Consider the following 16,945-nt stretch of genomic DNA (forward strand, 5'->3'; position numbering starts at 1 on the left):
AAAGTAGATGTCCTAAACGATTTGCTAAAACTAGTTTGCTAATATGAAATCTGTGGAGTGGTTAAAAAAATGAGTTTTACTGACTTCAACCTAAGTGTATGTAAACTTCTGACATACAAATATATATATATATAATTTGTAAAAATGTAAAGATAACTTTATAATTATTTCGGCATTATACAGTTGTGCTCAAAAGTTTGCATACCCTTGGAGAATTGGTAATATATGTACCATTTTTAAAAGAAACCATGAATGAGCAGGCAAAACACATTTCTTTTATTTCTTATGGGATTCATATTCAGCTGTAGGTTACAACAGAATGGCACAATCATAAAACAAAACATGGCAACAAAGAAAAAAATGAAATGACCCCTGTTCAAAAGTCTGCATACCCTTAGTTCTTAATACTGTGTATTGCCCCCTTTAGCATCATTGACAGCGTGCAGTCTTTTGTAACAGTTGTCTATGAGGCCCCAAATTCTTGCAGGTGGTATAGCTGCCCATTTGTCTTGGCAAAATGCCTCCAGGTCACGCAAAGTCTTTGGTCGTCTTGCATGAACCGCACCCAGAGTATCTTGATGATATTAAAGTCAGGAGACTGTGATTGCCACTCCAGAACCTTCACCTTATTCTGCTGTAATCACTGGAGGGTCAACTTGGCCTAGTGCTTAGGGTCATTGTCATGCTGGAAAGTCCAAGAGCGTCCCACGCGCAGCTTTTGTGCAGAAGAATTCAAATTGTCTGCCAGTATTTTCTGATAACATGCTGCATTCATCTTGTCATCAATTTTCACAAGATTCCCCGTGCCTTTAGAGCTCACACACCCCCAAAACATCAGTGAACCACCACCATGCTTCACAGTGGGGATGGTATTCTTTTCACTATAGGCCTTGTTGACCCCTCTCCAAACATAGTGCTTATGGTTGTGACCATAAAGCTCTATTTTGGTCTCGTCACTCCAAATTACAGTGTGCCAGAAGCTGTGAGGCGTGTCAAGGTGTTGTCATTTGTGGCAATGGCACAGTAAAAGCTTCTTTCTGGCAACTCGACCATGCAGCTCATTTTTGTTCAAATATCGTCGTTTTGTGCTCTTTGAAACAACCACACCATCTTTTTCCAGAGCAGCCTGTATTTCTCCTGAGGTTACCTGTGGGTTTTTCTTTGTATCCTGAACAATTCTTCTGGCAGTTGTGGCTGAAATCTTTCTTGGTCTACCTGACCTTGGCTTGGTATCAAAAGATCCCCGAATTTTCCACTTCTTAATAAGTGACTGAACAGTACTGACTGGCATTTTCAAGGCTTTGGATATCTTTTTATATCCTTTTCCATCTTTATAAAGTTCAATTAACTTGTTATGCAGGTCTTTTGACAGTTCTTTTCTGCTCCCCATGGCTCAGTATCTAGCCTGCTCAGTGCATCCAAGTGAGAGCTAACAAACTCATTGACTTTTTATACACAGACACTAATTGCACTTTAAAAAGCCACAGGTGTGGGAAATTAACCTTTAATTGCCATTTAAACCTGTGTGTGTCACCTTGTGTGTCTGTAACAAGGCCAAACATTCAAGGGTATGTAAACTTTTCATCAGGGCCATTTGGGTGATTTCTGTTATCATTATGATTTAAAAAGGAGCCAAACAACTATGTGATAATAAATGGCTTCATATGATCACTATCCTTAAATAAAAGTTTTTTGCATGATCAGTCATATTTTCAAAATCAAAGCCAAAATTTCACAATTTCTGCCAGGGTATGCAAACTTTTGAGCACAACTGTATATTGAATTACTGTTATTTGAGGGGGTTTCTCAGCAAATATTTATGTATGTGATTAATTCGATTAATTACTCGGGATACCATGTAATTAATTCGATGTAAAATTTTAATCGATTTACAGCCCTAATTTTAATATATCAAACTTTTTATGTATTATATATACAATATAATAATAATAATACATTTATTTTATATAGAGCCTTTCTACAAAATCAAGGTCGCTTTACAAATAGCAAAAAAAATAAAATAAAAAAAAACAGAAGAGCATATCAATTAAGAGTCAGAATAACATTGGGCAAAGAGATATGTTTTCAGATGGGTTTTAAAATCATGTATGTTGTTGTGGTCACGGAGGGATTGTGGGATAGAATTCCATAATGTTGGAGCAGTAGTGCTAAAAGCCCTGCCACCCAGTGATGTTAGCTTATAACGTGGAATGAGTAGTAAACCGGAGTCAGAAGACCTGAGTGAGCGAGATGGTGTGTAGGGATGAATAAGATATTTGATGTAAGGAGGGGAAAGACCATGTAGAGCTTTAAATGTAGTGAGGAATAATTTATACTGAATGTGGTAAAAGACAGGTAGCCAGTGCAGTCTGTGTAAAATGGCGGTGATGTGAGATGATTTCTTGGAATACGTGAGAACCCGAGCTGTAGAATTCTGAATGTATTGCAGTTTAATGATTGTTTTGATGGGGAGACCAGAAAAGAGGGTATTACAGTAGTCGAGTCATTAAGTGATGAAAGCGTGAACAAGAGTCTCTGCATCTTTTGCATTGATAATGGGGCGTAGCCTGGCAATACGGAGGTGAAAGAAAGCAGCATTTGTGAGAGAAGAGATGTGAGGGAGAAAGGAGAGTGAAGAATCAAAAATAATGCAGAGGTTTCTGACTGTAGAGGGGGGTCTGACCAGGACACCATTAATTTCAACAGACTGATCAGAGTGGCAAGATGTAAGATTTGTGGAACCAACTAAAAGTACATCAGTTTTGTCAGTGTTCAGTTTGAGAAAATGATTGGTCATCCAGGTATTGATGTCATTCATACATGCAGATAAGGAGCTTGTGGGTAAGGGGGCAGTGGGTTTTGATCTGATATAAAGCTGTATGGCATCAGCATAACAGTGAAAGCTGAGTCCGTGCCGGTGAACGATGTGACCCAGGGGAAGCATATAAGTGATGAAGAGCAGTGGACCAAGAACAGAACCCTGAGGGACGCCTTGAGGAACAGGAGCTGTAGTAGATTTTGACTGACGAATAGAGATGTAGTGTTGACAGTCAGAGAGATAAGAATTGAACCAGGATAGTACAGTACAAGATGCTAATAGCAGAGAGGCGAGAAATGAGTATGCTATGTGAGATTGTGTCAAATGCAGAACTGAGATCTAAGAGAACAAGAATAGTGAGGACACCAGAGTCTGCGGCCATTAGAAGATCATTAACGACTCTAATGAGATCTGTGCTGTGGAATGGACGGAAACCCGACTGAAAATACTCAGAGATTGTGTGAGGCCAGATAGGATTGTAGCAGAGAGGCAACCACATTTTCCATCAATTTGGACAGAAAAGGGAGATTTGAAATAGGAAGGTAATTTTTAAGCTCAGAGGGGTCTAGGCCGGGTTTTTTTAAAACAGGGGTGACAGCTGCAATTTTTAGTTCTAGAGGGACAATACCAGTACTAAGAAGTCTGTTGATGAGGAGGGAAATAGGCACCGAAATGGCAGACAGACAATGTTTAAGCAGTGCGGTGTGGGCCGGGTCTAACTGACAGAAGTCGAATTTGATTTCTTGATTAATTACAGTTGGGCTAGTAGGGGCACAGTCAGAAAATGTGCCAATCATGAGGTCAGCGAGGAAATCCTGTGGAGCGTCTGGAGATACGATAGGAGGGAAAAGTTTGTATAGTGAATTAATTTTATTTTGAAAGAAGTGAAGAAATGACTGATAGAGCTCAGCAGAATCAGAAATAACAGACACAGGTGGGTTGGTGAGTTTGTTAACAGTGGAAAAGTGTTTTGGATCTGGAAGAGGCATAATTGATAAGGGAAGGAAAATATGCCGAGTGTGCAGCAATTTTTATATCTGCATATGGTCGTTGTAGGCAGATGAGTGAACAGTTAAGCCAGTTTTCTTAAAGAGACGCTCAAGGCCGCATCCTGCAGCTTTCAGAGAGCAAGTTCAGGTGTAAACCAGGGAGACGAGTGAGTGGAAGGGACAAGTCTACTCTTAAGAGGGGCATGTAAATCAAGGGCATTAAAAATTGATGTATTGTATCTAGTGAGGATGTCAGTGGGAACAGGTAAGTTCAGTAATATCTGTAAGGTATGAGGTTTGTACTGATGTAGAAAAGGATACTGGATCAATAGATTTAAAGTTGCAGTAGGTTATAATGGATTTCTGGCATAACCTGGGGAGAGGGGTTTTACAACTTAGTTCAACTAATGAATGATCAGATAGTCCAATCTGAGAGCCGAGCACAGATACATTAATATATAATATATTAAAATAGATTTTTACTGATAGCAAATAAATGCTTATTGAGATCTACTGCATATTGAATATCATCAAAAAGCTAAAGATAAACTGTCAAAAGATATACCCAATTGTTTTAAATAATGTATATTGCCAAGCCTTACTATATATAAGGGCTGGGCGATATGGCTGCAACAATTATATCTCAATATTTTTGATTACTGACGATATTTGAGAATTATGTACATTTGCTCTGAAATTGCATTAAACATTTCTTTTTTTTTATTTTCTTAAAAAATCATCATTTCAACCGAACAGCCATTTTAGCCATGTTTACATGTTTAATGCATGCATAATGCATGGAATAAAAATCTCTAACTAATGAAGGCATGTTGTCCACAGATTTTTACTAAATTAACACAAGAAATAACAATATTTAATCATTTTCATTTAGATGCACCAATACAACAACAAAAGCAATATTTACTTACAAATATTAAAAAAAAATAAAAAATAACAAAAATAACAAAAATTGTGAATGAACATACAGGGAACAAAATATAATACTGAATAATAATAATAATTATTATTATTATTAATATTATTGAGGATTATATTTGGTTTGTACTAAAGTAATATATTTTTGATAGTAATAGCTTTTATTTTGGAGATTTTGATTAAATTCAATAATTGTGAAGCCCTGAAGGTCATGAAATGAGTCTAATGATGCACTCTTTAGGAAACATAATGGCCAAAAAAAGGAACTTTCAATCAATCATCGCGATATATTCCCGATATTGCTTAATTTTATATTGCCAGCAAAATCATTGCGATAATATTGAGAATATTCGATATATCGCCCAGTCCCACTATGTATCATTAACAGTAGATCACTTGCGCACATCAGGCCAAACTTAACATCAACTGCAACCTGTACTGGAGTCCACATGGACCGTAACCCAGACTTCAGTTTCCGACTCGGGTGTGGTTCCTTGGTGGACACCCGAGTTTGAAAAACAGCTTTTACAACAACTAAACTCTGACGTCAAACAGACTCGGATTCACACCAAAACCCTAGTGTGAACGTGGTCCGAGACAACTAAATAAAATTAATTTTAGAAACTGCCACTGATGAAGATGAATGTCAACTGCAGTGCACTTGACAGTCCTCCGTGTATGTGTACAGCACATTAAGATCCTACAGCACAGACACAAAAACAGCCCATGGATAGCTGAGCACAAGTGAGTGTTGAATGCTTAATATCACAATATCTGCTTCATCTGAGCCAGAAGTGAAACCAGGCAAACTATGAGTGATGATTGCACAGTTGACGGGAGATCTGAATGACAGAACAAGATAGAAGAGAGCTGGCATGACCAGTTGGCGGTGCAACAGATGTGAACATAATGCATTTGTCAGTGCATAACAGCACCCTTTTATCCGAGAACTGAGAACTGATTCAATTCTCCATCCTTTGCATTTGCGTAGCCACATGCTAGTTGACATATAAGTGTTTCTTTATCTGTTTGCTGTTTGATTGTTCACACATCAATAAATCGACATTCAAGTCCTTTCTTCATCCTTCCCTTATTGGCACTGTGCCATAAAAATTTTATGCCAATCCTGCCTATCTATTCATCCACCTATCCATTGTAATCTCAATAAAATTTGATTATCTCTGTACCTCTGGTTTGAGGTCTCGGTGTACGACTCCAGCCTCATGCATGTAGCTAACCGCAGACACCAGACTCTTCATTAGCTGACTGGCCTCCCATTCAGCAAACATCTTCTTCTTCCTTATCCGCTCCAACAGCTCACCGCCGCGTAACAACTCCATGACCAGGTAAGTGTGATACTGGGGGAGAGCGAGAGAGAGAGATGGAAAGGATCAAGAATGGAAAGGAGAATGGGAAGGATAGGAGAAATGTAGGGTTGGGGATCGAGAAGCAGTTGTCAGAGTTGTGTGATTTTCACGACTTTCAGTTCCATTAACGGTTCCCGAACGTGCAATTTTACGCAGATGTGGATGGAACACCGTACTAAAATACTATGTAGAAATTCAGTAGCATTGCTGACCCGTTACTGAATTTTAATAGAGCACGACCAGTGCAGTCCAATTCCCTAACAAATGACTCTCATGAGACACTTTTGATTTTGCGAATCAAAAACACTAATGTATCAGTCGAAGTGGTTCCTAAATTAATCTTACTGATGTCCAACTCAAAATTAAAAAAAAGAAATGTTACTCTGTTCTGTATTGTTGTACTTAAGGCTGGTGAGACTTCAATCTGACACTTAGTTACTGACTGGTTGTTCATATTAGAGGGCATTTACACTTGGTCACTTCATGCGTTTTTACTGAACCCTTCAGGGCTTCTCGTTACTCGTAGGTAAGATATGTCCATGCACATCAGCTGCACTCATTGTCAGTGTTTAGTTTCAGTTCCTTCAGTGATCTGCATCAAATAAATGAAGATTGCACTACAACGTGCATCCATTTCTTAATTTGGTATTATTTATTGCGCGACTCGAGCCCTATGCAAATACTCGGTTACAGCTGTAATGTTTCACGTATTCACTATGCTGACGTAGCGCTGTTTGGGCGGAGTAACGTTTACATATGTGGCTTGAACAGCCAGATGCATTTGAACTTGACCGAGTTTTGGATGGAATGCGTCTCAATCCACCTCCGTAGTTATAGCCATCTCGAACCCATGTTGGAGAGCGTTTACACTTGGTCTTTTCATGATCGGATTGAACGTGGTGGAAAAGGTGGAACGGAACATGTCCCCCTTACTTTAGAAATATTTTTAGGAAATTAAACATGATATTAATGTTTTTTAAGTTCAGGCAGCTGTGCTAGAAAATAGTAGGTGGCCGCCTAAATGACACCTTTCAGACCAATCAGAAGCCTTCGTCAGCCGGTCGGTTCGGCAGTGAACAGGACCAACACACAAGCGGTTAACAGAAGCCTACAAGCCAAGGAGGTACAGCAATGACCTACTGCTTTTTCAGGACTACAGGGCAAACAATGTTGGGTTAATGCGGTTAATTTTAAAACATAATTGCGTTGCTGATCATGAAAGTAATTATGTTACGTTATACCGTTTAATGGAGAGTAGCATGTAATTTACATTTACATTAAAAGTGCCATTTTATCACCATCAGTCTGTTGCATGAGAGCCCACAGTCTCGCTCTCTTTCTCACACATACATGCGCAGGGAGAGAGAGAGAGAGAGAGAGAGAGAGAGAGAGAGAGAGAATGTAACGCTGTCGACGGTGAGAAAATTACACTGACGCAAAAAAGTATGTGCTTGGTTTAAGTTGTTTTCTTTTTTGTTTTTTTTTATTTGTCAAAAGATGGATAACATTTTAAATTATCCGTCAATGTTTTTAAAACTCGATAAATGACCGAACTATTTTCGTACGCAATCACGTGTCCCTTAAGAACCCCCCGTATGGGAAACCTTGCTCTATACCATAATAGTAAATATAATCACATTTTTTTTTTTTTTTTTCACATTCAACGTCTTCAGAACTGATTTGAGGTTTTTCCATATTAGGTTCAAATTCATCAACATCTGTTATTTATTAAGTAAAACCCAAACTTAAAGAAATAGTTCACCCAAAAATGAAAGTTCTTTCCCCAATGATTATCGACATATATCTGCATAGGGCTAATCATTGCGCAATAGTTCTTGTTCCTTTATACATATTTCTCAACACAACTTGAGACAAGTGTCAGCATCAGGGTAAATTAAAAGGATAGTTCACCCAAAAATGAAAATTCTCTCATCATTTACTCACTCTCATGCCATCCCAGATGTGTATGACTTTCTTTCTTCTGCAGAACACAAATGAAGATTTTTAGAAGAATATCTCAGCTCTGTAGTTCCATACAATGCAAGTGAATGGTGATCAGACCTTTGTAGCTCCAAATCACATAAAGTCAGCATAAAAGTAATCTATACGTCTCCAGTAATAAGAGGGTTGGGGATAAAAGTAAGATAAAAGATAAAAAGATAAAAATAAAAGTAATCTATATGTCTCACTGCCATGTTTGTAACGTCAGTTTTTCCACATTAATGTGAAAATAACAATGAATAAAAATTAAATAATACATTTTATATGTGGTGCCAACCCCTCTACATTCTGTGGATATTATTATTTCTGGATTGTGCATTTAAATTCAGAGTTCTGACCAAGTGTGTGGTCGCACTTCTTTTTCTCTGTGTCTGATTTAGAACAGGCGGACCTGCAGATCTAACGGCCCTTAGATCAAATTAACGTAACCTTTTTATTCTTCCAATCAAAATTTGCACTGCAAAAAATATATTACAGCTGTAACCAATCAATTCTGGCAAGTGTCCATGGTATAATTGGGATAATCCATGGCTAGGTGTGCATTAAACATCTCCACATTGTGCATTTAAAATCTTTTAACGCACAACTAGCCGTGGATTATCCCTTACATATATAATAATAAAAATGAAGGGCCTTTCCAAAGTTGAGTAGCCCTGCTATAGGGCATTTTTGCCCCCACATTTTAAATATCTGGGGAATTATTGTCCTGAGCCCTGGCTAATTTCTGACCCTGGTTACTACACAACCTGCCCACAAACAAACATGCCCCAACACGGTCTTTTTTTACAAGTCTTACGAGTTTTGAGAACATATTTTAACATCCAAAATAATGGAATGAGCTGCTTTTGATGCAATGGTCAGAAGTTTCATGTTTGATATTCAAATATTTAATAAATTCAAACATATGCTATCCGTAAAATAATATTTTTGATCTCAGATGGGATAGACTTTTTTTTTGGAGCTTGAAAGTGTTGGACCCAACTGACTTGAATTGTACAGACAAAAAAAAAAAAAAAAAAAAAAAACACATATCCATATATCCATAAATAACTCCATAAAAATATCTTCAATTGTGTTCCGCAGAAGACAGAAAGTCATACGTGTTTGAAACAGCATAAGAGTGAGTACTGTAAATGATGAGAGAATGATCATTTTTGGGTGAACTATTCCTTTAATGGTCCCCGGTTCGAGACCAGCAGGTTTATAAGAGGGTATAACCAGCAAGTTTAGAAACGCATGTAACGGTTCCAGGTTGGGCACCAACTCTGAAGCATGTCGGTGGAATAAGAGTAATAAAAGAATAGGGTAAACAAGCAACAAAATATTATATTATAAGTATTATACGAGTGTGTGTGGTGCAAAGGCATACCTGATCAGTATAGACCTCATGGAGTGTGACTATGTTCGGGTGAGATTCACACTGTCTCAATGCTGCCACCTCTCTCTGAGTCATGGCCTCCATCCTACAACAGCAGACAGAATCATGCTGAGACTCGAGCATTGTTGGGCATCTCAACATATCTCCACATACATTCAACACAAGTGGCGGTTCTAGGTTCAGCGGATATACGGGGATCAGCCCAGACCTCTGCGGAAACGTATGGGGCCATCCTTTGACGACATATCGGAATATAATACACTTTATCATAAAAGTTGCATGTGTTGGGTGTCATTTATGTAGTAAACCTTTAAAGATCACTGAAACTAAAAGCTCCCACTTTTGTCTCAGCCTCAGATATGCTCAAAGACTAAAAGTTGTGTGCTTTTTACACAATGTACTTTAAAACGGGATTTAAAAAGACACTATTTTTGTCCCTTTCGGCTTTCCGTAGTTTGATAATGTGTACAATTGACAGTTTTGATGCTTGTTATTCATTTGTCTGGTGCTTTAATTTCATTTAGAAGAAAGGACGATGCATCTTGTCCTCCAAATAGATCATTTCTATCAGTTTCTTCTAAAATTCTTTTTTACTCTCCATTTCTTCCCTTTCAGCTTTTTATTTAACGGCTGTTTTCGAAAATCAGAATGAGTAACATAACATAAACTGGCCTTTTACATTCAGTATGAGCTGTGAACAAAACATGGAATATCCACAAGATTATTTATATATATATATATATATATATATATATATATATATATATATATATATATATATATATATATATATTTTTTTTTTTTTTTTTTTTTAAAGCATTGCTAATCATTTAATAGTATTTCATTATTTAAAATTAATCTATGCCATGCCTATTCATTTTAATATTTAACCACAACTGGAAGTCCAGGATGAAAGGAGAGTGCAGCTGTCAGCTTCTCCTCTCCTCACATGCACAGGTGTTGGTAAAGCAGTCTAAATAGTGCGGTTGTTGCTTTAGAAATTTATCAAGCATCTCATATGCACTGATCCATCTGTTTTCTCTGCGAGTAGAAGATCGCACGACCCCGTCGCAAATGCTACGGTGGATTTCAAACAATTATCAGCATGCGAGCACACTGTCCTGACAAGCGAGTGACCGGCAATAAGCAAAAGCCAATGAAATGGTAAGCGTGCAAGAGTAGAGAAAGGCAATGGAGAAAACAAAAAAACAAGAATTAACTGAAAACATCACCCACGTCTCAGGAACCGCTGCCTCAGAATGATTTTCTGCTGCGTATTCCCCCGTTCTGTGCAAATCAGTGCAATAACGGGTTCAAGCTCATCTTTCATGTTGTTTGTTGGCAAGTTATGATGAATAAACTCTCCCGTTGCTATGTGCGTGGGTTTGTGAAGGAATTTCGGGATCGTAGTTTCATTGGGGCCCAAATGGTCATGTGTTTGATACACCTAGTCTGCAAACTGTCGTGTTTGTGCGCTTGACTTTAGTGTGCGCTTAACGCGCGTCTTTGTTTCTATATCTGTCTCTGGCGCGCGCCACTGCGCCGCTGCAGTTTACACTGAATTCAGAATCAAATCGGATTCTTTTGAGAATCGATTCAGAATCGTTTGAGAAAGAATCGCGATGCATCGCTGAAACGATTTTTCCCCCAACCCTAATTGACGCAGCCACATTCGCGAGTGCTCTTCTTGCATGAGCTCACATTCGCATGAGTGCCGGAAAGCAGCCGCCCAACAATATATATTACTTAATATCAAACTATATTTATATTCAGCACCAACTTGGTACAGAAGCACTGGTTATGACATCACTACAAGATAATAAAATAATTCCGGGCTGAAAACATTGGGGGCTTAAGCCCCACTAGCCCACAACTAGCACCGCCCATGTTCAACACCACAATGGCTGAAGAAGTATGCACGGCCCATACATGATTCATGACTGATTTTGAGTCAGAAATGACAGAAAGTCTTGAATTTCTGTTCAATGAGTGATTTGTTAACTTGGTAAGTAATCGCTCTGAGTGCAAGTTTGATTTGTGAGACCAAATTCATAAAAAATATCACTAGTTGAACTGTACATATTTGTAGGCGACCACAATGCAACAAGGGGTTGTTCATTTATTTATTGTCTGTTTATCATTTTGTGGTGTCTAATCTTTCTCCCTCATCACATTCAGACATAATTGTGCAGGAATATTTGTTTCACCGCCACTGAAATGCTGTAACAACAGTTTAAACAATATCAATTTAACAATGTAATTCTTCGGGGCCTGGGTAGCTCAGCAAGTAAAGACGCTGACTACCACACCTGGAGTCGCAAGTTCAAATCCAGGGCGTGCTGAGTGACTCCAGTCAGGCTTCCTATGCAACCAATTGGCCCGGTTGCTAGGGTGGGTAGAGTCACGTTGGGTTAACCTCCTCTTGATCGCTATAATGTGGTTCTCGCTCTCGGTGGGGCACGTAGAATAGCATGAAGCCTCCACACGCACTAGGTCTCTGTGGTAATGCGCTCTACAAACCACGTGATAAGATGCACGGACTGAATGTCTCAGACATGGAGGCAACTGGGTGGCGAGCCACTATGCCACCACAAGGACTTAGAGAGCATTGGGAATTCCAAATTGGGGAGAAAAAAACAAAAAAACAATGCAATTCTTCTGTAAGGGATGAACAAATGCAATTAAGTTAACCGAAATATTGTTATGGTTTAGTGCCAACAAAAATCAGTGTTTGATGGCTAAAATCATTCATGTTTCATTAGTAGAGTAACATATGGTGTTCCTGTCCTCAGAGCCAGCTACACTAGTTTCCATAGTTCAATAGTTCATTCGTTGGAAACCCCAAATTTTGACCTGCTTTTGCAATGAACAAGTGTGAATTTGTGTTTCTACCTTCGGCTGACAATTTTTACGGCATATTCCTGCCCACTCTTCCTGTGTTTGCACTTCCTGCAGACGGAGAAACTGCCCTCACCAAGTGGCGCCCCCTGCAGGCACAGCTCATAGTGCAAGAAAAACTGAGACTCCTGGAAAACACAAAAAAGGAGGACGTTTACCTTTTTCACCACAAATCTTTAAAGATATATGCTTTTATAAGCTTTTTTTTTTAGAGAGGCAGCGGTGTACCTTTAGCATAGCACTACGCTGGACTGTAGCAGAACCGGGCCTGTCAATATTCGCATGAGCGTCCAGGACGTCCCCCATTACCACATTCTTGTTGAACAAGATAGAAGGAGCCACAAAAGAGTAGCCCTGAGAGCAAGAGAAAACACAGTTAAAACACAGTAGGGTTGATACCAAATATCGATACCAATTCCAGTGAACTTTCAAAATTAGCAGATTTTAGCAGATACTGATAACTTGGTGGTGGAAAAGGCCAATAACCAATTAATCGATCGATAGTTTTTACAATCGATTTATAGAATGTTAAAAAAATTGGCTTTCCTTACTGTGAAGGGTACAGACACAGTAGTCGAAAATGAATAAAATCCCAGAAGCAGTTTATTATTCCCCTTTTTCACCCAATTTGGAATGCCCAATTCCCAGTGCGCTTTTAAGTCCTCGTGGTGGCGTAGTGATTCACCTCAATCCGGGTGGCAGAGGATGAATCCCAGTTGCCTCTGCATCTGAGACCATCAACCTGCGCATCTTATCACGTGGCTTGTTGAGCGCGTTGCCACAGAGACATAGCGTGTGTGGAGGCTTCATGCCATCCACCGCAGCATCCGTGCTCAACTCACCACGCGCCCCACCGAGAACGAACCACATTATAGCGATCACGAGGAGGTTACCCCATGTGACTCTACCCTCCCTAGCAACCGGGCCAATTTGGTTGCTTAGGAGACCTAGCTGGAGTCACTCAGCATGCCCTGGGATTCGAACTAGCGAACTCCAGGGGTGGTAGCCAGCGTCTTTTACCACTGAGCTACCCAGGACCCCAAGAATGTAATTCTTCTTATTATTATTATTATTATTATTATTCATATTTTAATAATTACAAATTGGTGGGCCCATCTGAGTTTAAAGCGTTAATCAAAATAAAATATTAATTGAAGAGAGGACAAAAGCATGGATGAATATTGTCAATAATGACAGATTAATATGTAGCAAGTCCCCACATGATTGTTTTTATTTCACCTCTAGTGGCCGCTGTCTTACTGTAAAACCAAGCCGCTCTGCCACAGTGGAACACAGGATTCAAATTCAAAACTATCGGCACAGATGTTTGCTGATAACCAATAGTTAAAAAAGCAACTATCGGCACCAATAAATCGGTAAAACTGATATATACTGTAGGTCTACCTCTAATAGAAATATTAACAAATTTTAAAAAATGGCTTGTAGCCTTTTAGTACTTCTCAAATAAATATTGCTTCATGTTTTTACAAGTAGTTTTTCCAAGTAAACAGTTAAGAAATTAACAATTATTGAAACGATGTTTTAAGTTTTTCAGATATCTAAAAGCATTATCAAGAATACTAGTAAACATTCAGAAACTGAAAAAAGAAATATAATCAAATGTAAAATAAACTATGTGAATTATTGGCATTTTCTTCACTGCATGATTATTTAATAATTAATTATAATAAAACATAAATACTAAGGCTGTCGATTCAACATGTTAATTCAGTGTGATTAATAAAAAAAATATGCGTTATAGGGATAGTTCACCAATGCAAGTGAATGGTGACCAGAACTTTGAAGCTTCAAAAACCACATAAAGGCAGCATAAAAGTAATCCATGTGACTCCAGTGGTTTAATCCATGTCTTCAGAAGCAATATAATAGGTGTGGGTGAGAAACAGATCAAGTCCTTTATTACCATAAATCTCCACTTTCACTTTACTTTCAAAATGTGAAAAAAATGTAAAGCTTATAGTGGTGATTTACAGTAAAAGACTTAAATGTTATTCTGTTTCTCACCCACACCTATCATATCACTTCTGAAGACATGAATTAAACTGCTGGAGTCACATGGATTACTTTTATGCTGCCTTTATGTGCTTTTTTTAGCTTCAAAGTTCTGGTCACCATTCACTTGCATTGTATGGACCTACAGAGCTGAAATATTCTTCTAAAATTTTCCATTTGTGTTCTGTAGAACAAAGAAAGTCATACACATCTGGGATGGCATAAGGGTGGGTAACTTATGAGAGAATTTAGAATTTGGGGTGAACTATCCCTTTAATTTAATGCAATTAATCATATCCCCGAGTGTACGTTAATTTCTAAAGCCAGTTTTTTTTTTTTATGTCTAATCAATGCCTTACTCGTCCTACAACATAATGTAATGTCTAGACTTTATGTGAATGCCATATCATGTTATTAATTCAATTAAACATTTTTTTTACAATGACAGCACTGATAAAAACTGATTCTCAGAGATGCAATTGTAGAAGTGGGTCTGTAATTCAGCTTAAATATAGTTTCTTTTTTTCTTTTTTTTTAGGCCTAACTTTGTGTTTATATCTTGATTGTGAGTGCTTCTCCATTTTTTTTCCCCAATATTCCTCTGATTAATATTAATGGCATAATAGACAATGGCAAGCCCTAAGGCACAGATCAGATATTTAGACATGCTATTTTTTGCCCTGCATGTTTATATTTACTTAGGACCAAACGTGGTAGAGAGTATCAACTTGGTACAAAAGTAGAAGTACTTTTCACATCCCTACAGCAGTTTATTTTGGTAGATAATGTAATTGTACTGCCAATGGTAGGAGGTGTGAAGGCTGAACGAGAACACCGTAGAACAAGATAGACATGACAGAGATGGTGTTCCAATAACAAGTGTGTGCATTTGTCATTTGAGTGGGATGACCTGGTATTCTGTTTCAGAGCTTGTGTGTGTGTGTGTGTGTGTGTGTGTGTGTGTGTGTGTGTGTGTGTGATGTTACACTAGCTAATAATAAAGGAGGGCCGTGGCAGGAAATGGAGTGTACTGTATACATGGATTTGTCTCTCTGAAAGTGGCACAAGGACAAGTGTGTGTGTGTGTGTGTGTACCTGAAACAGACGGTCTGTACTAGGTGGCGTGCTGGCAGGGGAATACACTGGCTCCATCCCAGTAAACTCTTCTGCAAAGTTTCCCACATCCAATTCATTACGGAGTTCTGGTCGGAATGGGCTCGCAACCTTTTTCTCGGACAGATCAGACCAGTTTAAACCCTAAAACACACAGAACAATCAAGTAAGGTGTGTGAACATCTACGGTGACCCTAAAAAGTATTTGGACACTTTTTAAAAAAGCCCACAGCAAACCATTTTTACATGCAAATTGATTAGTCAATCATACCTGAGTTAATTTACATATAAACTGTAGGTCATAAAGGAGAAGGAGCATAAGGGTGAGAGGGTGGAAATGGTCATGAAAAAAACTAAAATATGACTGTTTTCTGGCCCAAAAGGAGAGGAGGAGAGAACCTTGAAGAATGGATGACTCTTGATGTCCTCTGCTCCTCGGGGTCCAGACCCCAGCCTCTTATGAGGGTCCTTCACCAGTAACTTTCTCAAAAGGTCCTGCGCCAAAGGTCCAATTATAGAAGGGAATGGAGGCTCACAGCGCAGGATACGTCTAAGACAGAGAGAGAAAGCTAATTTAATTCTGGGGAATGATTTCTCTGATGTAATCATCAATGTGAGTCAATCACAACAACAGCTGTCATCACTTGGACTTTAAATGCATCGTGGGAGTACAGTACTTAAGAGTCATGGAGCACTGTCTGTGCACAGGCGAGACTCACTTGGACACTTCACTCTGGGAATTTCGCTCTCCCTCCAGAGTGAACGGAGATGCTCCAGTCAACAGTTCAAACATCAGAATCCCCAAACTCCACCAATCCACCGTCTACAGGAAAGTAAATGAAGGAAGGAAGAAACAGGGGTCACCACTACAGGTGATAGGGCAAGGGTCACTGATGATTATAATATAAGGTGTTTTTATACTTGACTCCTCTTCAAAAAAAAGAAATTGTCCCTGGCCTGAAATGAACTTGTTCTGGACCACTTTAGGGTCTTAGTCGACTTTCCATTTACACTATTGTTTTCTGGACCACCGCCCATTTAAATATTTTATTATTGTGATATTAATTGGTCTGGGTATTGATACAAATTTTACTCTCACCTTGCCGTGGCCAGCTTTCCCTCTGATAATCTCTGGTGCCATGTACTCTATAGTGCCACAGAATGAGTATGTTCTCTCTTTCTACAGGTGAACAGAGAAACAAAGCTGCATAAGGACTGAGAACTGCACACAGGTTACAACAAAACAAATCCAAACTTCAGATATTATAGTTTTATTTTCTCACCTCTTCCTCCAAAAACTCCTTACTCAGCCCAAAGTCTGTCAGGACCACATGACCATCACTGTCCAATAAGATATTCTCCAGTTTAATGTCACGGTACACAATGCCAAGCTGAAAACACAAGACCAAACAATGGTGCTCATAAAACACTG

The 16,945-nt window shown here is 38.7% G+C and overlaps 1 protein-coding gene across 3 annotated transcripts in view; it reads right to left on the reverse strand.

The window, feature by feature from the left end:
- The window catches only part of LOC127433822 (ribosomal protein S6 kinase alpha-4-like), a 69,659-nt gene that overhangs the window by 43,308 nt on the left and 9,406 nt on the right, over positions 1-16,945 (reverse strand). For all 3 annotated transcript variants that reach the window (XR_007895946.1, XM_051686081.1, XM_051686072.1), the window contains exons 6-14: positions 16,797-16,904; positions 16,613-16,693; positions 16,233-16,336; positions 15,913-16,063; positions 15,496-15,657; positions 12,616-12,741; positions 12,382-12,515; positions 9,481-9,574; positions 5,931-6,101 (exon numbers count right to left, since the gene is read on the reverse strand). Coding sequence is in view for 2 of the 3 variants with exons in the window: in XM_051686081.1 (XP_051542041.1) it covers positions 5,931-6,101; positions 9,481-9,574; positions 12,382-12,515; positions 12,616-12,741; positions 15,496-15,657; positions 15,913-16,063; positions 16,233-16,336; positions 16,613-16,693; positions 16,797-16,904 (1,131 nt within the window). In the remaining variant the exon portion in view is untranslated. The remainder of the gene's footprint in view (positions 1-5,930; positions 6,102-9,480; positions 9,575-12,381; positions 12,516-12,615; positions 12,742-15,495; positions 15,658-15,912; positions 16,064-16,232; positions 16,337-16,612; positions 16,694-16,796; positions 16,905-16,945) is intronic.

The sequence above is a fragment of the Myxocyprinus asiaticus genome, chromosome 4, assembly GCF_019703515.2.
Source record: "Myxocyprinus asiaticus isolate MX2 ecotype Aquarium Trade chromosome 4, UBuf_Myxa_2, whole genome shotgun sequence".
Lineage (NCBI taxonomy): Eukaryota > Metazoa > Chordata > Actinopteri > Cypriniformes > Catostomidae > Myxocyprinus > Myxocyprinus asiaticus.